The sequence below is a fragment of the Acanthochromis polyacanthus genome, chromosome 3 (genome assembly GCF_021347895.1).
Source record: "Acanthochromis polyacanthus isolate Apoly-LR-REF ecotype Palm Island chromosome 3, KAUST_Apoly_ChrSc, whole genome shotgun sequence".
Lineage (NCBI taxonomy): Eukaryota > Metazoa > Chordata > Actinopteri > Pomacentridae > Acanthochromis > Acanthochromis polyacanthus.
In genome coordinates this window covers 3596243-3614224 of record NC_067115.1, presented here as the reverse complement: position 1 = coordinate 3614224, position 17982 = coordinate 3596243, and the positions used below count along the sequence as shown (strand labels likewise).

At 41.6% G+C, this 17982-nt stretch overlaps 1 protein-coding gene across 1 annotated transcript in view; it reads right to left on the bottom strand.

Annotated features, from left to right (window-relative positions):
- LOC110962114 (voltage-dependent calcium channel gamma-2 subunit-like) overlaps nucleotides 1-17982 on the bottom strand; it is a 65597-nt gene that overhangs the window by 17272 nt on the left and 30343 nt on the right. Inside the window, exon 2 of the mRNA XM_022210008.2 lies at nucleotides 3788-3871. Coding sequence (XP_022065700.1) covers nucleotides 3788-3871 — 84 coding nt within the window. The remainder of the gene's footprint in view (nucleotides 1-3787; nucleotides 3872-17982) is intronic.

Here is a 17982-nt window from a genome sequence, read left to right as displayed (position 1 = left end):
CTACTGCTGTTTCAGTTCTTACAAGTGGTCTAAATGTTAGTACTGTTGAAGAATTGTGACATTTCTGACTGTCTCCTCTAGAAATGAGCTGAACATGTGGATCTGAAAACACTCAATTCAGTTCTGAAGCAGTTAAAAATGCAAATCTAGAGAAATCCCATAGACTAGAAACAACTCCTGCATGACACTGTTTTGTGGACACACGGTCAGTAACGTCTCAGCAGCTGTTGTCCATTGCTGCTCATTTTGTCCCACGTAGTTCATCTTAGTTAAAGACAACAGATGCTGTTTGCTTTCTCCTTCCTAACATCAACACACAGCACTCTGCTGTTAATAAGGTAAAGCAGAGGATGAATGAAGATGGGTTTCTTTGCAGTGCACTTGTAAGCATTTGACTGTCACTCTTAGGTCAGGGGTATTATACTAAGGTAATCATGAATGTGGGCATGACTTCATCCTGTCTACACATACTGTAAGTATCTTGCACACGCTCACCCTATTTCTACAGACTGTGAAGAAGGAACTGGGAAGCACTGATAAATGACCTATTTTTTAGATTAGGTATGACGACTGTCAAAGGCATGCATCACTGATTAGGCTTCCTGTGCTGTATGATTCAGGATGGATTTCCCTGCAATAACTGCTGTTTGAGGATGTACATTCATCATTGTAGAGAGGGTATCAGGAACCCAGTAGTCAACAAACACTAGGATCTCACTGAGTCCCCCCAAGAATCTTTTTTTTTTTATATCTCCTGCTTCTCACTTTAAAAAAGCATGATTGAAATTCAAGGTGGCAGAGGTGGTCTGGGAATAGTAGAGGAAACATAAGGTGTTTGAAGAGGAATGATGTCTCATTTCCTAGCGGCTGTACAACAAGGCATCCACCCAGTCCAACTGAACAACTCGGCTGCACAGAAGCTTCCTGATGGGAATGTGCATGACAATGTGAAGCACAGTAAAAGAGGGAAAAAAAAATCCTGCCTTGATAAACAAATGTTGCATCATATCCATCTGTCAAAAGGTGTCATCATCCACTCTTTACATTGTTGTTGCAGTAATTTAACTGACACTGTTACTCAGAGTGCAGTGAGTGCAACAGTAGAATGGGCTTTGATCCCCCTATCACTGAAGATTACAGAAAATCAAAAGCAGAGAGTAAAAGAGTCAGTGCGTTAGGGCATTTATAATAATTAAATCCTGCAGTTCACAAGAAGTGCTCGGAAAGCAAACAGAGCAGGAACAGAAGGAGTGCAAGATGGTCACAGTCACATACAATTAGGGACCTGACACAGAAGTGTTGCCTATACACATCAAATCCATGCTGTTCATAGCTATCCACCAAAGCCACTTGAATCTGACCTTAATGAATGAAAACCTAATTTAAAAAAACAGCCAAATATAACTTTGTGCATGTGCAACCCAGGAGAAACTGTTTTCTACATGGCAATAAGCGTTGCTAGACAAACTTTTTTTTTTTGTCGAGACACCACATGCAATCCACTGCTGAATATAAATGCACTGTTTCTCAAACGTTTTCACGACCAGCTGAGCCATTTTAGAAAATTAAGGAAAATCACTGGCATACTGATCTAGTGGGAACTGACATATTGTTGGTTTGGGCTTGTTAATGGTAGCGCTTCAAACAAAGACTAACACAACAATCCTGGTGGAACTGAAAGTTGTCGACCATGTGTAGTCTTAAGTATAGACACAGATAATGGAGAGGAAGAAATCCAGGCTAAGTCATCCCAGTGTGCAGATCACTATGCGAGGTGTGTGTAAACAAAGTGCGCCATGATCATACGTGTGCAGCAGATGTGAGCAGTAACACTTGAGAGCCTCTGCAGGACATAATGTGATCAACATCTGGGCTTGAATTTTGTCTTTCAGGTGTGCATTTGTGATTCCATGATTTCCTTCTGTCTGGAACAACCTCTGTCAACAGGCCCATGATGTGCCAACCTTCAAGACCAGGATCATCACTGGTGACAGGAGTTGCGTCAATGTCTGTGACCCAAAAACCAAACTGTAGTCTTTGCAGTGGAAGAGCCACAGTGAAAGCACATCAGGTCAGGGGTGCACCAGGAGCCTGCTTGTCTTTTTCTCTGACATTCACGGCATTGTGCATCGTGAATTCTTTCCCCAGGGTCAGACTGTCAATGACAAGTTCTACTGTCATGTCCTGAGTTGTCTGAGTGAGAGCATGCAGAGAAGAGACCTGAACTTTGGTGCAATGACAACGTGTCCGCTCACAAGATTTTGGCTGCACCAACAAAATCATCCCTCCTCACCAACCCTAATTGCTAGATTTGACTCTGGTAATTTCTCCCTTTTCTGCGAAGTTGAAGGGTCGTCATTTAGACACGCTGGAGGAGATCCAGCCTGCATGAGATGGTGTTTGACGCCCTTACAGAACAGGACATTCAGGGAACATTCCAAGCGTGGCAGGAGCGCTGGGAGCAGTGCATTCCTGCACAAGGCGGCTTTTGAAGCCAAATTGAAATTAGGTATGCTACAGACAAAAACTTTATCCCACATCATAAATTCAGAATGAATAGTAGCTTCAATCTTCCACTTAAAAGCAAGATTGCAAAAGATCCACAGCAATTCGTCAGTGTCTTATCTCTGTTTGGGATTTTGGCTCAATGATTTGGATTGGAATTTCACCCAAATGGCTGCAAAAAACATTCTTAAAAATATTACACTGAGGAGTCGCAAAGAAAGCCAGCATTTGTATATCTAGTGTATCCGTCTTCTAACCAGCGAGATTAAAAACTTTAACAAACTCTCTAAACAACACTTGAGTGGACCTGACAACAACTTCCGTTCCCTCTCTGTCCTGTTCCCCACCATCTCCCGCTCCACCCCACGGCCTCCATCCACCAGCTGTCAGACAGGCGTGAAGGCCTCAGTGGAGATGGACATACAGATGGATGGAAAGCAAGAGGGAGGAGGCGAGGGATGGATGGAAGGAAGGAAGGAGAAGAGGGAGAGGTGTGACCCACTTAGCAGAGCCTGGAGTATTTATAGAAGAAAGTGTCCTAATTGGCAAGCCGCTGGGAGAGCGACAGCACTGCACTGGTACCCTACTCCTTGTCCTTCACCTCCACAACCTTCCCTTCTCCTAGTCCTTTGCTTCCCTCTGATACCCTTCCTCCTGTCCTCTTTCACCTCCCAGAATGTGTCTTCTCAAAGACTTCATCACTCTTTCTGCTGCCATTCCCTCCTTCTTCTCTTCCACATCAGTGACCTCCTTCTCATCCTTCAACTTGCACCTCTTACCCCTCCTCCTCTAACTTTACACTCCACTCTCCAGTTTATCCTCCACTTCAGTTTAAGCCACTCCTTGTCTTCACCCAAGCACTTTTGCTTTTCCTTTTCTCTTTATTGGTAAAGCCTGATTTTTCCTAGTTCTGTCTTTTCTGTAGATTGATGAAGTGTTAACATTTCAGTCATTTTATGTCACACTTGTTTTCTACATATTTCTCAAGATGTGATGTCTTTGGAAACCTTAGAATTCTCTGCAGATGCTTATCTCCACAGCAGTTTAATGATGTGGGGATGCTGTTTACATACTGGGACTCTGGATTCCAGTCATAAAATCATCTTAAATTACTCTGTTACTATTACAAAAACAAGTTATGTTGCCCTATATGCTAAACACTTTAGATATGGTGTTCAAAAAGGGAGCTCCAAGGATAAATACAAGCCGACTATGAAATACAAAACACATAAGTGGGTGAAGATGTGCAGAGAAATATGTATGTATGAAAGGAGAGACTCACGTAGAAAGTACTCTGAAGCATCCGCCTCGTAGTCGGCATCCTCAGGAAAGTGATCTATCTGCTTACACATGCCTTTAAAAGAACCTGCATGAGAAAGAAAGAAAGACACAGTTATGACATTAGAATAAACAGGAGAAAATTACCCATTTGTAGCAAAAATAATAAAACCCAATATTGCATAGGCACATGTGTATTTGTCTCCAGTTAAATGTCAATCTGTCACATGACTGCAGTAAAAATTGAAATCATGAGGAAAAAGACATGCGATACGGAAGGACAAGATGAAGCAGAATCAGAGATGAGATTGAAGAAATTGGGAAAGGGGAGAGAGGAACCAAGAGAGGGAAAAAAAAATATGGAGAAAAGGGAAGAGGAGAAGTAGGTTAGATGCAGCATTTGAGACAAAGACGGTAAGAAGAGGAAGAGGATTTAGGCAAAAGCTTTGAAGGAAACACAACATGGGACAGAAAGTGACCGACGAGAGAAGAAGAAGATGGGAGGAGTTTAACGTAACGCATCAAAGATGCAGGTGGGAGGGTGAGGAGAAGGCAGGAGGAGAGAGGGAGCAAAAGGCAAATGATAGAGAGGAAGAAAGGGGAGCTGATAGTGCCGCTCATTAAGAGAGATTGTGTGTGTGTGTGTGTGTGTGTGTGTGTGTTTCACTTGGTTCAGCTCCAGTGGTAATTGTATGCCCTCCCAAACCACTGCAATTAAATGGCCCCTTGTTAATTGGCGATTGAAGGACGAAAGACTAGTGCCCGACTTTCAAATGGGCATCGGTTACGCACGCACAAACACACACACACACACACACATATGTCTCACACTTTCAGGCACACACACACACATTCACATACTGTAGCATCAGCCCTGTTGTCAATCGCCTCCCTCTGGCCGTCTCTCTCATCGCGATGAGAGCACTTACTGCTAAAACATTGAGATTCTGTATTTTCGTCATGACTACAGAGAAAAGAACAACTCCATACCAAAGCCCAACACATAAAAGTGAGGAAAAAAGTGATGACAGGACTCTAACAACAGCCTTTTTCATATTTACATATCTTTAATACACCTCAGCAAACACTCAGACGAACAAAGTGTTTTTCATCAGGTAGACTTTGATAGAAACATTAAAGAAGATATTTCACCAGGAAGTGGCACGGAAACCTTTCAGCATCCTGTAAAATGCTTTCATCATTTCATAATATCGGTGTGAACCGTGTGTGTAGAGCTGCGTGTTGAGATTGTGTTCGGTTCCTAAAAGGACCGTGATGAGAGACAGCAGTGTGGGCTTTTGGGAGAAATAGCCTCACGTTCGAATGTCCCTTTGTCCCTCTTTCTTACTGTAATTGTTTGTTGTGCAAATGCGAGTGGTACTACAAAGTTAAATACATTTGAATCGTGCTGCGTGCACTCAAGAGGGTTAGAGTCGTAGTAACAAAGTGTTGAAGGTGTTGATGAGTAGAGGTCTCTTAGGTGATATAATTGGCTATGCAGTGAATGAAGCAGCAGGATTTGCATGTTTTCAACAAATTACATTTGAATACAACCAAATTACAACAGCAACTATGTTTTGAAAAACAAAATCACACAACTGAGTGGAATGAATTGTCTATCAAGATATGAAGCAATATTCATTTGCAGCATCTAGCAAGTTGTAGTTGTCTTCAGGCTGTTTGTATTATTTCTTTTTGGGACAGAATATCCAATGCTGCACTACATTATCCATATTATTGTAGTGTTTGCAGCATTATCCAGACTTTTTATGTCTCATAATTCGACCCGTCAACACTTAGGTAACAAAACAACTGTGATCTGGCTCAGAAAAAGTCCACGGCGACAATAAACCCAATCTTTCCCGAACCACAGCAACAAGACTTGACCAATAAGAACAAAAGGAAGATGGAGGTGAAAAGACAAGAGGGCTGGGATGAGAAATCAGACATGAAAGACAGAGGGTGGAGAGAGGGAGCGACAAAACGCTGAGGAGGAGGAGAAACTAAAGAGGGCACTTTAAGGTTACAGAGACTCAAAACAGGTGGACGTTGAATGATGAGCAAGAGAAACTGGTGTGGAAGAGGAGGGAGAGGCAGCGGAGAGACAAATTTAGTCCTTGAGAAAACATTCTGTAACATGACAGAGGAAAAGAGGCAAAAAGTTTTTTGATTAAACGTTACTTTGGTCTGAGAGTCAAGAGCTTTATACGTCCATCATCCACCCCAACGACCTCCTGGTTAGTCTGAATGTAGTCCAGTCAGTTGGGAAACAATTGTGTCATATAAAAGTCATTTCCAGGAGACAGAATTGTAGTTTTTATTACAAAAAGATGGTTTATTAAGTTACATCATTTTCCTTTTAGATCATATTCTCTTTGTGTTTTGATGGTGTCGCCCATAAACCGAATATTCTGGCTTTTAGTGCTTGATGGTGATGGCATCTGAGTGAATATCTGCTAAATAACATCAGCTGGGACTACAGTTTTCCTTCTTTGACAGTATTTTATTAGGTGAAAGAGTCCTATCTGTAGGACACTGACACTTCTGACAGGTAGTCCTGATCATTCTCACCTTTGTGGCTTTTCAAAGCAGGGACCCGCTACACAACTGTTGGAGCGGTTTGAGTTTAGACATTACAGCTAATTAGAGCAGGTGTTTTTTGGATCTGTGTGCTGTTGACAGAGGAAACAAAAAGAATTTAAAATCTCCTCTGTGAAACTGAAACTGGGTCAGCGACGCTACACGAGGTACGAGGAATGAAAACAAAGATACTGGCCACAAAATGTGGCATTTATAATCATCCAGGACTTCATTCACTTTCACGTTTTCCTTTACCATCGTGTTGAATTTTGTCTTTGCACCACTTTTAGCATAAAAGGATGTCACAGATGCCTACTCCTGCTTTATGTTACGTGAAAAAAAAAATTAAAAACTCAGCTGTATTCATTCAGTCACTGCAGATTGTCAAGACAACACTATATTGGAAGATGTCTTCAGGTCTACTCATGCTTTTCTTTGCATTTTTGTGTGAGTCTGAGCGTGTTATCTCTGCTTTCCCTCTCCATGTCTAATGTACACATACATATGGTATCATAAAACGTTCAAAATGGTGTCCACTGTGGTTGCTAGGTGATGTACAAAGTCGAAGATTCAGCGAAGACGCTGCTCCATGGGTACCATCACTCCCTCAACTTTAATAAAAAATACTCCTTTCTGTTTGCGTTTCGGTTTTAATTTACTGTTTGGAGCTCTAGTGTCTTCATGTGAGTATCCCGCGATATGCCAAACACATCAAATCACACACAGGCACACACACACGGCTATGCAGAAACTCCATCATATCCATTCTCTTTCCACCATCGCTGCTCTTTCTCTCTCCCTTTCACACGCTCCCTCACTCGTTCCAACACATGCCCACCCACGCTGCACCACAAGCACATGTAATCTGGAATTGCATTTTCCCTTCCTTCTCTCTCCTATCGCTCTCACACACAAGCCTCCCTCTCTCACACTCTCTCTCCTATCTGTCTCTCACATACATACATGCGCCTGCACCCCAAAGACCAGATTCCCATTTGAACTGAGCTGGCGGCTCAGCCCTCCACTCCTCCTCTACTCCTCTCACTTTCTTCCTTTATGCCTCCTGCAATTCAGATGAAGAAGGCGCTTTATTGTCTCGACAGAGAAGAAAGCTGCGCGGCGTATTTCATTTGCCTGATTTATGGGTTAAGCACATGACATATACGCCCAGTGGCCACTTTATGAGATACACCTGCACCTCTGAATAACGTGCAGGTCAGTACAACACAGGAACAGTGCTAAGATATAATTTACAACTCCATGACATTGTCAAAAAACCCTTTAATATTCATTATAAATGTAGATTTTTATAGCAGAACATAAAATCTCTCATTAACAGAACCGGACTGCGCGAGTGTACCTTATAAAGTGAAACTGTAGGTTAGCAAGACAACCTGTGCAAGCAAATAAATCTGCTTAACATTCATTTAAGCTCTTTACATGCATACTGTAGAAATGCTCAACTGTTGTCAGCACTGTTGTACATCTATGAGATTTCAGTTGCTAAAATAGCTGTTTTTTTTTCAGCCGCACTGACATCAACTGATCTTTTGCTTAGAACAAAACAACGCCTTTGTTGGCTGCTGTGAAATACCCGTCTAAGAAACTCCACTGTCCTCCTCCTCCTCCTCCTCCTCCTGCTTCCTCTCGACAAGTCATCATAATGAAGTGTCGCTCTTCCAAATTGCCCCTGTTAAATTATACATTCTGCTTAAACATGGAACAGATACTATTATTCTGAGACCAACCTGCACCTCGGGGGTCAGGACGGCTCCGTCACCCACTTACGTTCGCAGCAAGAGGGGCCATTGTGTCCCCAGCCGGTGATTTATATCAATAAGATGAGACCCTGGCGACCCACCCTGCTGTCACAAGCCAATCAGAAGCCTGCTTATTGGCTGACCTCTTAGCTCTTAAGGATAAGTTAATGTAGTGTGATGAAACACCAGGAGACATGCTTTTATGAAGTATTAACATCCTAACCCACTCAGTGAGATACAGTGTGTTTCAGAACGAGAGACGTGAAGTAGAAATGCCCTCCTCTGAACCAGCTCTGGGTGTTATGCAAATGCCTGGCATAGTGTCTTTATTCCTTATGCTAATTGTGGCTCAGTCTATCTGTATGCTAAAGTGCCATTAAAGTAATCCCTCAGCTGCAAAGGTGGATGAACATCAGAGACCTCAAAGGAGACGTGTTGCACGGCAAAGCTGGCTATCAGCTCAGCTCGGTGGATTACAAGTGCGATGCGTGGAGAACGTGTTTCCTTCTTTTCTTGATCTTTTAATGTAAATTCATCCAGGAGCACCTGGCACCCTCCTCTCATGCTTTTGTAAACACTGCTTTGTGTTCTGCGGGCTCCTCAGCTGCACTGAACATGCTCCTCTCCTGCTCCAACCTTCCAGCGTCAGTGATGAACACAGAAGAACTGTAAAAGTAAAGCATGACTCTGAATTTATTTGGCTGGTTAAAAACTGAACCTGTGTTTTGGACACATTCTCCAATATGAAGACATAGGATTCTACAAAATCTTGCAGGAAACCATTGAACAACATTTAACCTTTGGACACTCAACCCTTATGAGGTTTTCAAGGACTTGTTGTGTTCTAGTTGGAGGAGAAGCGTCATGCTTTTAAGGCACATTGGAAACCAGTTTTCTCAGCCAGCTTTAATTTCTGGGTAACTGAGTCCTCTGTCAGCACACGCTTCTGCCAAACAGTTTTGCATTTTTAAATATGCTTGAATAATGCTGTCAGGCCTCCATCAATAAATAAATGTTAAACGAAAATATCCCTGCCCCAAAACTTTAGCTTTCTTTGTCATACATTTAGCAGTAAATATTTTATGTGAAAAAAATACTTGGATTTCAAGTATTAGTTGAAAGTAAAACATCTTAGTAGTATCCTGTATAATAAGATATGGTCTCTGATGTAGATCAGGATAAAAGAAGAACAACAACCTTGTTTTAAAATTTTTAACACTGATCACTCTGAACCCCCTTTCATGTTGGAAAATTAATTCCATTATTTTATAGGTCAAATTGTCTTGCACTGGATAAATGCACTCAAACAATGTGTTCAAATTCAAATATTTCATAGCCTTTTACAGAAATCAGAAAGGAGAAATATAAGACTACTTTATACATAAAGTAGGATTATTAACTGATTACATTTTGTTTAACGCAACAATATAACAATTATTCTGTTATTATAGTATTTTGAGGATTTCACTTCTTAATTATTATCTCTTAAAGTTAAGTCGAGGTAAAGGTTTGTTTGCACTGTGCTCTTATGGCACACCTTTGGATAAACGCTGGAATTATGCCTCAGCTGATACACATAAATATCTGTAGAAACCAACACCGTGAAGAATGCTAATGTAACAAAGGGTTTGCAGGAGCTCACAGTGCAGCTGATGCACACACCTGACTGTTTCATCCAACTCCAGTCAGTCAGCTGTAAAGATGGAACGGTTTTAGACCGGCAGACCGACGTTGCCATCCATAGTCATGTCACTAACGTGGCTAACAAGAACCCATGCTGCAGTGGGATCACACCAATGTCTATCAACATGTCTTCATTTTCATCACAGCTACCCACCTGTAAAGTATCCCACACACATATGACATAGCACTGAAACTCAGTCAGACATAGAAACGCTGCCAGAAGAATTCAGAAACGCGCTTGTTTTATTTCCCCACTATAGTAGGTCTTTCCAGGATCAAATTTTGCCGTGAGGACACACACACAGATGGATAGGCAGACTCACAGCAGTATCAGCTATGGTATCGCAGGTGATCCAAATAATACAGATATAAAAGAAGCAGCTAATTTCTCTGAATTCCTATGAGTCTGTTTCAGCATTCATTCTTCTGGAACTCATTTTGTGGCAGTAGGACAGCTCCTTTTTACCCCGACAAGCCAATCAGAACTAGTTAAAAGGATAAAATCACAAAACGCAGCAACAAGAAACTTTTTTTCGGCGCAGCTGTGCAAGTAGTACATCAAAGCATTTCAGCATTTGCAAAGATACTGTAACTCTTGTATACAAATTCAGTATCCTTATTCTACATTTTAGAGTTCAAGTCGTGACTCCGAGTAAAGAAAACAAAATGAGAGTTAATCAGAGCGTTATTCATGACTTAATCTGTTATAGACCATGAAAAGGTGGAAACCTCAGGTCAGAGGAGAAAAAAAATCCTCTTTTTGCCCTCTTAGAATCAAAGTATAAGGCCAAATTTAGCCTTATCTGTGTGACATAAAGTATTTATTTTTTCTTTTGCAGTTTTGTTTACTTTGGCATTCAGCTTGTCTTGTTGTACATCCGGGTCTATTGATTTGGTGTTACTGGAAAAAGTTTGCGAATAAGTCCATTAAACAAAACCGATTCAGTAAATATAATATCCAAAATGAACTCCTCACGCATTTGAGGAATAAAAGTTTGATGGAGAAGACGGGTTCCACTCCATGAGGCAGAGAACAGAGGCGACAGAAAAAGCATTCACTTCATTAAACGACTTCACTGTGAGCTGTATTTCATTTTAATCTTTGAACCCGCACAGCCCAATTCATTTCCGCACAATTTCAGAGCACGTTCGACAATAGAAAGACCTATTAAAGATAATTGTAATAAATGTGGAATTAGATTCTCACCCTATTTGCTCTAACTAATTTAGAGTAAGCAATTACTTTTCCTATCAGCAGCCGGGCACATGTATTCACACACAACACATAAATTAGTTTGATGTGTATTTGTGACAGAAGAAAGAGAACTGCTGGGGTCTACTGCTGGGGAAAAGCCTCCGAGTTAGATTTTTTATTGTTTTTTTAGCATGGAGAATACAGCAGCAGTGCTGTCATGGGGCACAAAACAGAAGGTGGCAAATGGCTGGTTAATTGTCATTTGGCAGAACACGGCAGTTTGGTGGAGGGCACCAAAACGGCCAGGTGGTCAGAGACCATCCCATAACCAGGTGTTCACTCTTGTTGTCCAAATGAGTTCATCACTGCAATTTCCCTCAGTGTTAAAGCGACTGAGCTACAGTAAAGCGCCGCTGATCAGTGGAAGCGCCAGAGGCAGGTGGTCTGATGCATCCAAAACCAATGTTCACGCTTTCATCCAAAGCTGACAGTGTACAGATCTGGTAAGAATATGAGTCACAGGGGATGTTTAAATGTTGTGCAGGTTTCGGTTGTGATGCTGGATCACTCTGGAGAGGCTCAATAAGCAACTAGTGCGGCAGACGTCATTGCACCCATAGGCGTCAGTTTAGGTGGGGACGGTGGGGACGTGTCCCCCCCTCACTTTTTGTCAGGGGTAATTTTGTCTCCAACACATTCAAATTCTTCACATGTAAGCCGTTGTAATCCCAGTTATTTTCAGTAGTATAGAAAATTCCGACGCTCCTGAACGCACCATCCGCACTCGGCCGAGAGTTGCACAGACACGCAGCACACCTTCGTGAGGTTAAAAAAAACAAAAAACAAATGCGCAGATGCTAAATTTGCGCCCGTGCCAAGTGGAAGCTCCGACCAGAGGCGTGCAGGGGCAAAATTTCGGCCCGGGAGAATTAGTACTATAGCGGCCCACAGACCCTTCTACCAGCATGTACCGATACCTTAACAGCTTCATCCTCCGTCTTTGGTGTGGTGGTTGTGAGTTCGAGCCCAGCTTGTGGCATTTTGCCGCCGTTCTTCAACATTTTCTCAAAGTGCTGTGGTCTCCATCCCCCCCCCCCCCCACTTTTAAAAACAAACTGACACCCTTGATTGCACCTGACCAAGTCTGATACATAAACCACAGCAAAACCCCAACCTGACCTCTCTAGTAATTAAACAAGCTAAACAAGTGTTATTAAATATGTTAGTGAGCTCTGGAGGTGCATGTAGGTGGATTTGTTACCTGGATTTGCTGTGTTAAAGTAACTCGCTGTTAATTTTCATATCAACCATGCAAACAGCCTTTTTTTTTTAATTTCTCCTAAGAAACCTAGTAAGTGCATTTAAGAAAATGTCAGACCATTCCCTTTAGCCAACACGACTGTAAGAATGATCATAACGACTACGAAAAACGCTGGATTATATCACATATTTACTTCAGAAATATCAATAGATTCTGCTAACAGCATGGTTAAAGTTAAACAACTAAGACAAAAATGAAATCTTACAAGCTAACGTAACCTCAGCGAGTAATTCAGCAGAGCAGCACGCCTGCATCACTGATAATGTGGCTGCTACATTTCCATCGTGCATTCCTTATCTGCAGCATTAAAACAGTTGGTACAACAGTTGCCGACATCTCCTCTCGTTAATTTTTCCTGCTTCAGCTCGGCATGAACATCACCTTTAATTCTACATAGAAAATCCGATTTGCTATGGGACATATTCACATCATTTCCGAGAGGTGAAAAAACAGCAAAGGGTTTTTTGGGACAGAGCTGTAGAGCAGCTGCAGCCCAGCTGTTAAAAGTAGGACTTGCACCGTGTCACCAGCATTTAGCGCTCTCAGAACAGGAGTGTTACAAGTTGGTGAGTGCATGCTCGCCTTGAACAAGGGCTGCAGATTCTCAGAACACATTAAATTAAGCCACCTCACTTTTCCCCAAAACAGGCACAGCAATTTGGCTGTGAAAGGATGTAAGTGGTGAAAACAGAGCCACAATTAAGATCTGTGTTCACGGTCACACTAGAAAGTACCAAATTCACTGATGATGTTGCTGCACTCGTATTACCAATCAGGCAGTAAGTGAGTACTTCTAATTCAAGGGAATGTGTTTTTAACAATACACCTCCTGTCTCACTACTCATTTCAAACCAACAGCATCTCTTTCATGGGGCTGTTTCCACTCCTGCAGAGCTGGTTAATGTGAAATTGGATGGTGCGACACCACTGAGATGATAGCGTTCTCTATTTTGCGCTTGCAAGCTCTCCGTTTTCTCAGCCAAAGGTGTGAAGGTGATGCAAATACGTATACCAACGTCTAACTTCAACCAAAAGCACCACAGAGACTTAATGCATCTCAGCAAGAAATTCCAGTGATGTGGGCAATTAAATTTAAATATAGCGATTTTATTTAAAAATGCTTCAGTTGTAAATTCTAGTTTAACTAAGCCCTTAAATTAATGCACTCAGTGGTCTCTTTATTACTCAATTCTGGCATAAAAGTAGAGTTTATGACAGAATAGTTGTATTTAGATTGTGTGGAAACGTAATAGTAAAAAAAACTAATAAAAATAACTTTTAACAAGAACAGAAAATTACCAAATTAAGAAAAGATATATAAGGAGATAGTGGAGGAAGAGCACAGTCGCATGGATAAAAGAAGTCTGCGACTGATTGCAGACCATAAACCCTCATCTGTGCGTGCACACACATTAAAGTAAATTTGCAGATGGAACCGCTAAAGTGTCAGGCCATTAAACAGTTACAGTTAATAAACAATTCATGCTTTAATGGGGAGCAACAGCAACCACCTGCAAACAACCACACTGTCCCCCTTTTGAGAAATCCCTCAGCGCTCTCTCGGGTCCCTCCACTGCTCTATCCTAGTTTTGTTTGGTAAAACTTTCTGCAGTGTTTTCCTCTCCCTCCCGCCCTGATGAATTCCTTTGGTGGAGAGGAAAAGACAGAGAGAATAGGAGGAGAACGAGGCAATAAAAAGATGGAGAGAGGACAGGGAAAGAGGCAGACACGAGATATATGAGAGACAGAAGGGTGACAGAAATGTAAGAGACTCACAGAGCTGATAGCATCTCTGCAAAGCTCATTGATAAACGAGGCAACAGATGTTTGGTCCTGTACAAAATTACACCAGGCTGCTATATGTGGAACAGCTACCTGCCCTCATTCTGCAGCTCTACATTGCATCCTCCAAAAATCCTCTGTATTACAGCATGTTGGGCAGCGGAGCCTCAGGATGTCAGATTAGGATACAAACCTGTAAAATAATTTTTTTTTTTTTTAAAGATAACATTTCACTGAAAATGTCATATTTGTTCCCCATTATATGAAAAAGCCACATATGTTCCATTTTTAGCTTGTTACAGAAAGTTACCAGTGCTAATCAAGAATCTTAGTGGTCATTGTGTTTCCACACAGCGACATTTCGATTGGTGACTCCCAGCTATAGATAAAAAAAAAATAGAAAACACATCACACACTATATACAAATAAAATAAAACAAAAAATCCTCAAAAATATGAATATGTAAACAGAATTAGTGCACATGAGCAGTAGGATGAGTGGTAAAGTGCCGTCCAGTGCAAGATTCAGTTCCTTATTGCACATAGTGTGTCAGTTGTGTGTGCAGGGGGGAAATGGATTGGACAGCTCTGGGATTAAAAAAAAATGTGATGAGTGACATATTGCAGTCAAGATGCTGCAACAGTTACATCCACTAGAATTATTGTAAGTGACATGAGAGTCACTTTATATGTATTTCTATTAAAACTTTGGGATTTCCACGTGACTAACAGAAACTTTTGTATCTTTGACAGAGGGACCCAAAGTTTCAAAGGCTAAAAGCAAAACTGCAGGATGGATGGAAGGATGAGCCATGCAGAAAAATTCCATCTTAAATTCCATCAGCTGCAAGTGTAACACCCCTACACAGCGTGCTGCAGAAGGGGGAAAAAGATGAACGAAAGAAACACACTTGTTGCTGGCTTTCATTCAATATTGTAATGGCAAGCCGCGGCAACAAACTCCCCCTACTGGCAAAAACAGGAAGTGCAGACGACCGCAAAATCTAGACATGACCTAACGATCACCGAAATAACATCTACTGACAAATGACAACCAAAAATAATCATTTTTAACATTTAACACATTGTAAATACGATTTTAACTGTTTTTAAAATGAACTCTTTCCTACAAAATTACATACTTAACTTAAAATTGCTTCCGCTTCAAACATGTTTTTAATATTTTTAAACTACTTAAAATTGCTTCCGCTTCAAACATGTTTTTAATATTTTTAAACTACATTATAATCATTTTACATCTATTACACAAGGGGAGGTGAAATACATCCTCACACCTAAATGACAGAACAGGTGGATTCTCCCAAAACAACAGCAGTGTTTGCAAATGAGAGGGTTTAAAAATTCCGCTTTTGGAGAAGGTGGATGTGGCGTCTGCATAAGTCAATCACAAGACTTGGTACAAAACCACTTGTTTCGGAAAGTTTGGGTTGATACGTCCTGTCATGTCTGCAAAAAATGTCTTCTCCATTTTCTTGGTTACCAGAGTGACAAGTCGCATCCGTGTCTCAAAGGAGCGACAGTGACAACACCAGTCACCCGAGATATTTAACGCACTTCTTCACATGACCACAAGAGGCTGCCTATGGAAACAGCTGTTCTTTAACCCCCTCAAATAACTGACCAGTGCTGTAATTTCTGTGGTGAGGTTGGGACAAAATATTCACTGTGCATCACAGTAATTTACCTCTACATTTCAGACACATTGTGCCTTCGAGAAACAGACAAGGACATTGAGCAGAACCAAGCCAAAGCCCTCTCCACAGGGGCGGGACATCAGAGACGAGGAAAAGGTCCTGCGTGAGGTTAATATTTGTCAAAAATTGATCTTTTTTTACAGTCAAAACTCAGTTAAATTTTCACAGCCAGACAGGAAACATACTGTGCATGAAAAATATTCATTGTGACTAACCTTTCCAAAGATATTATGTCTGATGTTCATCTCAAATCTACTTCAACAAATTCACTTAGAGAGCAAAGACAAAAGAAGCTACAGAACGTGCCCGACAATAATCAAGTGTTTAAGTTTTATTCGATATCAAAGTATACCAGTGACAGCTGTTGTAGCAGAAACCTTTCTTTGACTTGCTTCACTTGAAAAAAAAGCAGCTCCTCATGCAGAAAACAGAGTTTTCGAAGTGTTTTTTTGAAATATAAAAACACTGCTTTAGCTGAGATTTAGCAGGACTGAAAAACAGTAGCAATAGATGTGGTAAAAAAAAATTCACATGTCTGGTCCATAAAGGATTAAAGGTAATATTAAAATCTGCTCACCTGCATCAGGACTGACCAGAACAATCTGAGCATTTCAGAAGTCAGATACTGGAAGCTGGGAGCATATACACCAATAAGTGACAACATTACAACCACAGGTGTGGAGAATAGCACTGATCATCTCTGCAGTCATGTGGGCGTTACTTTGACCACACACCTGAAACACGCTTGACAAGGAACCACTCGAGGAACACGTCAAAGAGCCTGAGATGTTAGCCTGTACCTGACCCCACCCTGCAAACCACAGGACCCAAAATTGCTGTTTTGGTAGGGGGGAGAGCAAAGCGTGGTGACTTTAAATGTTGCAGCAAAACGTTGGCTGATCCTCAATAGTTTTACTGGCAGAATGTCATCAGTATCATCCGATACGTCTTACTGAAAAGGTAATCACACACATACAGTGTTGTTTGGCCATTTCTTTTGGCTCAAAAGAGAAACTTGTGGTACTGAGATAGTCTGACTCAGAAGATTGCTCAAAACCTAAAATAAAGTCTTGAGTCACACTAAAAATCTTTGAAGAATCATTTTTTAAAAGACAGAATAGTCATCAGTTTTTATGCATTTCTGCAAATGTTCAAAATGTTGAAATAAACCTCCTCATATATCCTGAAGTATTGTCTTGTTTTAAAAAGTCAGTGCAAATCAAATGCAGAAGCCAATTGATCTAATAAATGATTGAAGCAGAGGTCTTGTTTTGAGCACACGGAATGGGTCGTAGCTGCTATATGGCAACTCGAAACGAAAAGCCATGTGTTGGCTCGCGTGCATGAACGTCTGAAATTGTTTGACGGACCGAAATGTTGAATGGAAAACTGATCTTGGTCACAATGTCACACATTAAACCACATTAAAATATATGTACGCTTCAGTGGAAAACACAAGAGTAAATGGGTCACAATCAGCCATTAGCTCACCAAGGTTGACTGACGGCACTGCGGGTCCAGGCAAGATAGTGGGTCAATGACCAATGAACAACAAGTTCTCGTTTTTTTTTCCCTCTCTCTCTCTCTCTCTCCCCGTTTTCCCCTTCATGTCTCCCATCCCCTTGTCTTTCCTCCCCATCATCCAGCTCGCTCTCTCTTTCACCCCACTACCACTCCATGCCCCCCAGTGTGTCTGTGATGGCCGTTGTGTAACATTACTAAAGAAACGGCACACCAGTGAGAGGCATCGGTGAGGGTTGAGGGGGGGAGGGAAGGGTGGAGAAGGGTGAGGAGGGTGGTGGTGGGGGTGAGCTGAGCAGGGAGCACTGACCCAATATCTAATGAAAGAGCGGCGAGATGAAGGCGAAGGGAGGGGAGGGAAAGGATAAAAAAAAAAAAAAGGAAAAACAACGATGGCGATGGAGAGGAGGGAGAGAGGGCAGAGGCGAAGTCAACCCAAGAGACGGGGAACGGAAAGAATAAAGACAGAAAAGAGGGAGATAGATGTGGAGGTCGGGCGTGGGAGGGGGGATATGGAGGAGAGGAGAGAGGGAGAGACAGAGAGGCTAGAGGGGAGAGGAGGAAAGAGACAGAGAGGGGCAGACAATGAATTCAGGCAAAAAGAGCCAGGACATTTAAACTATAAATAACCAAGATACTAGCA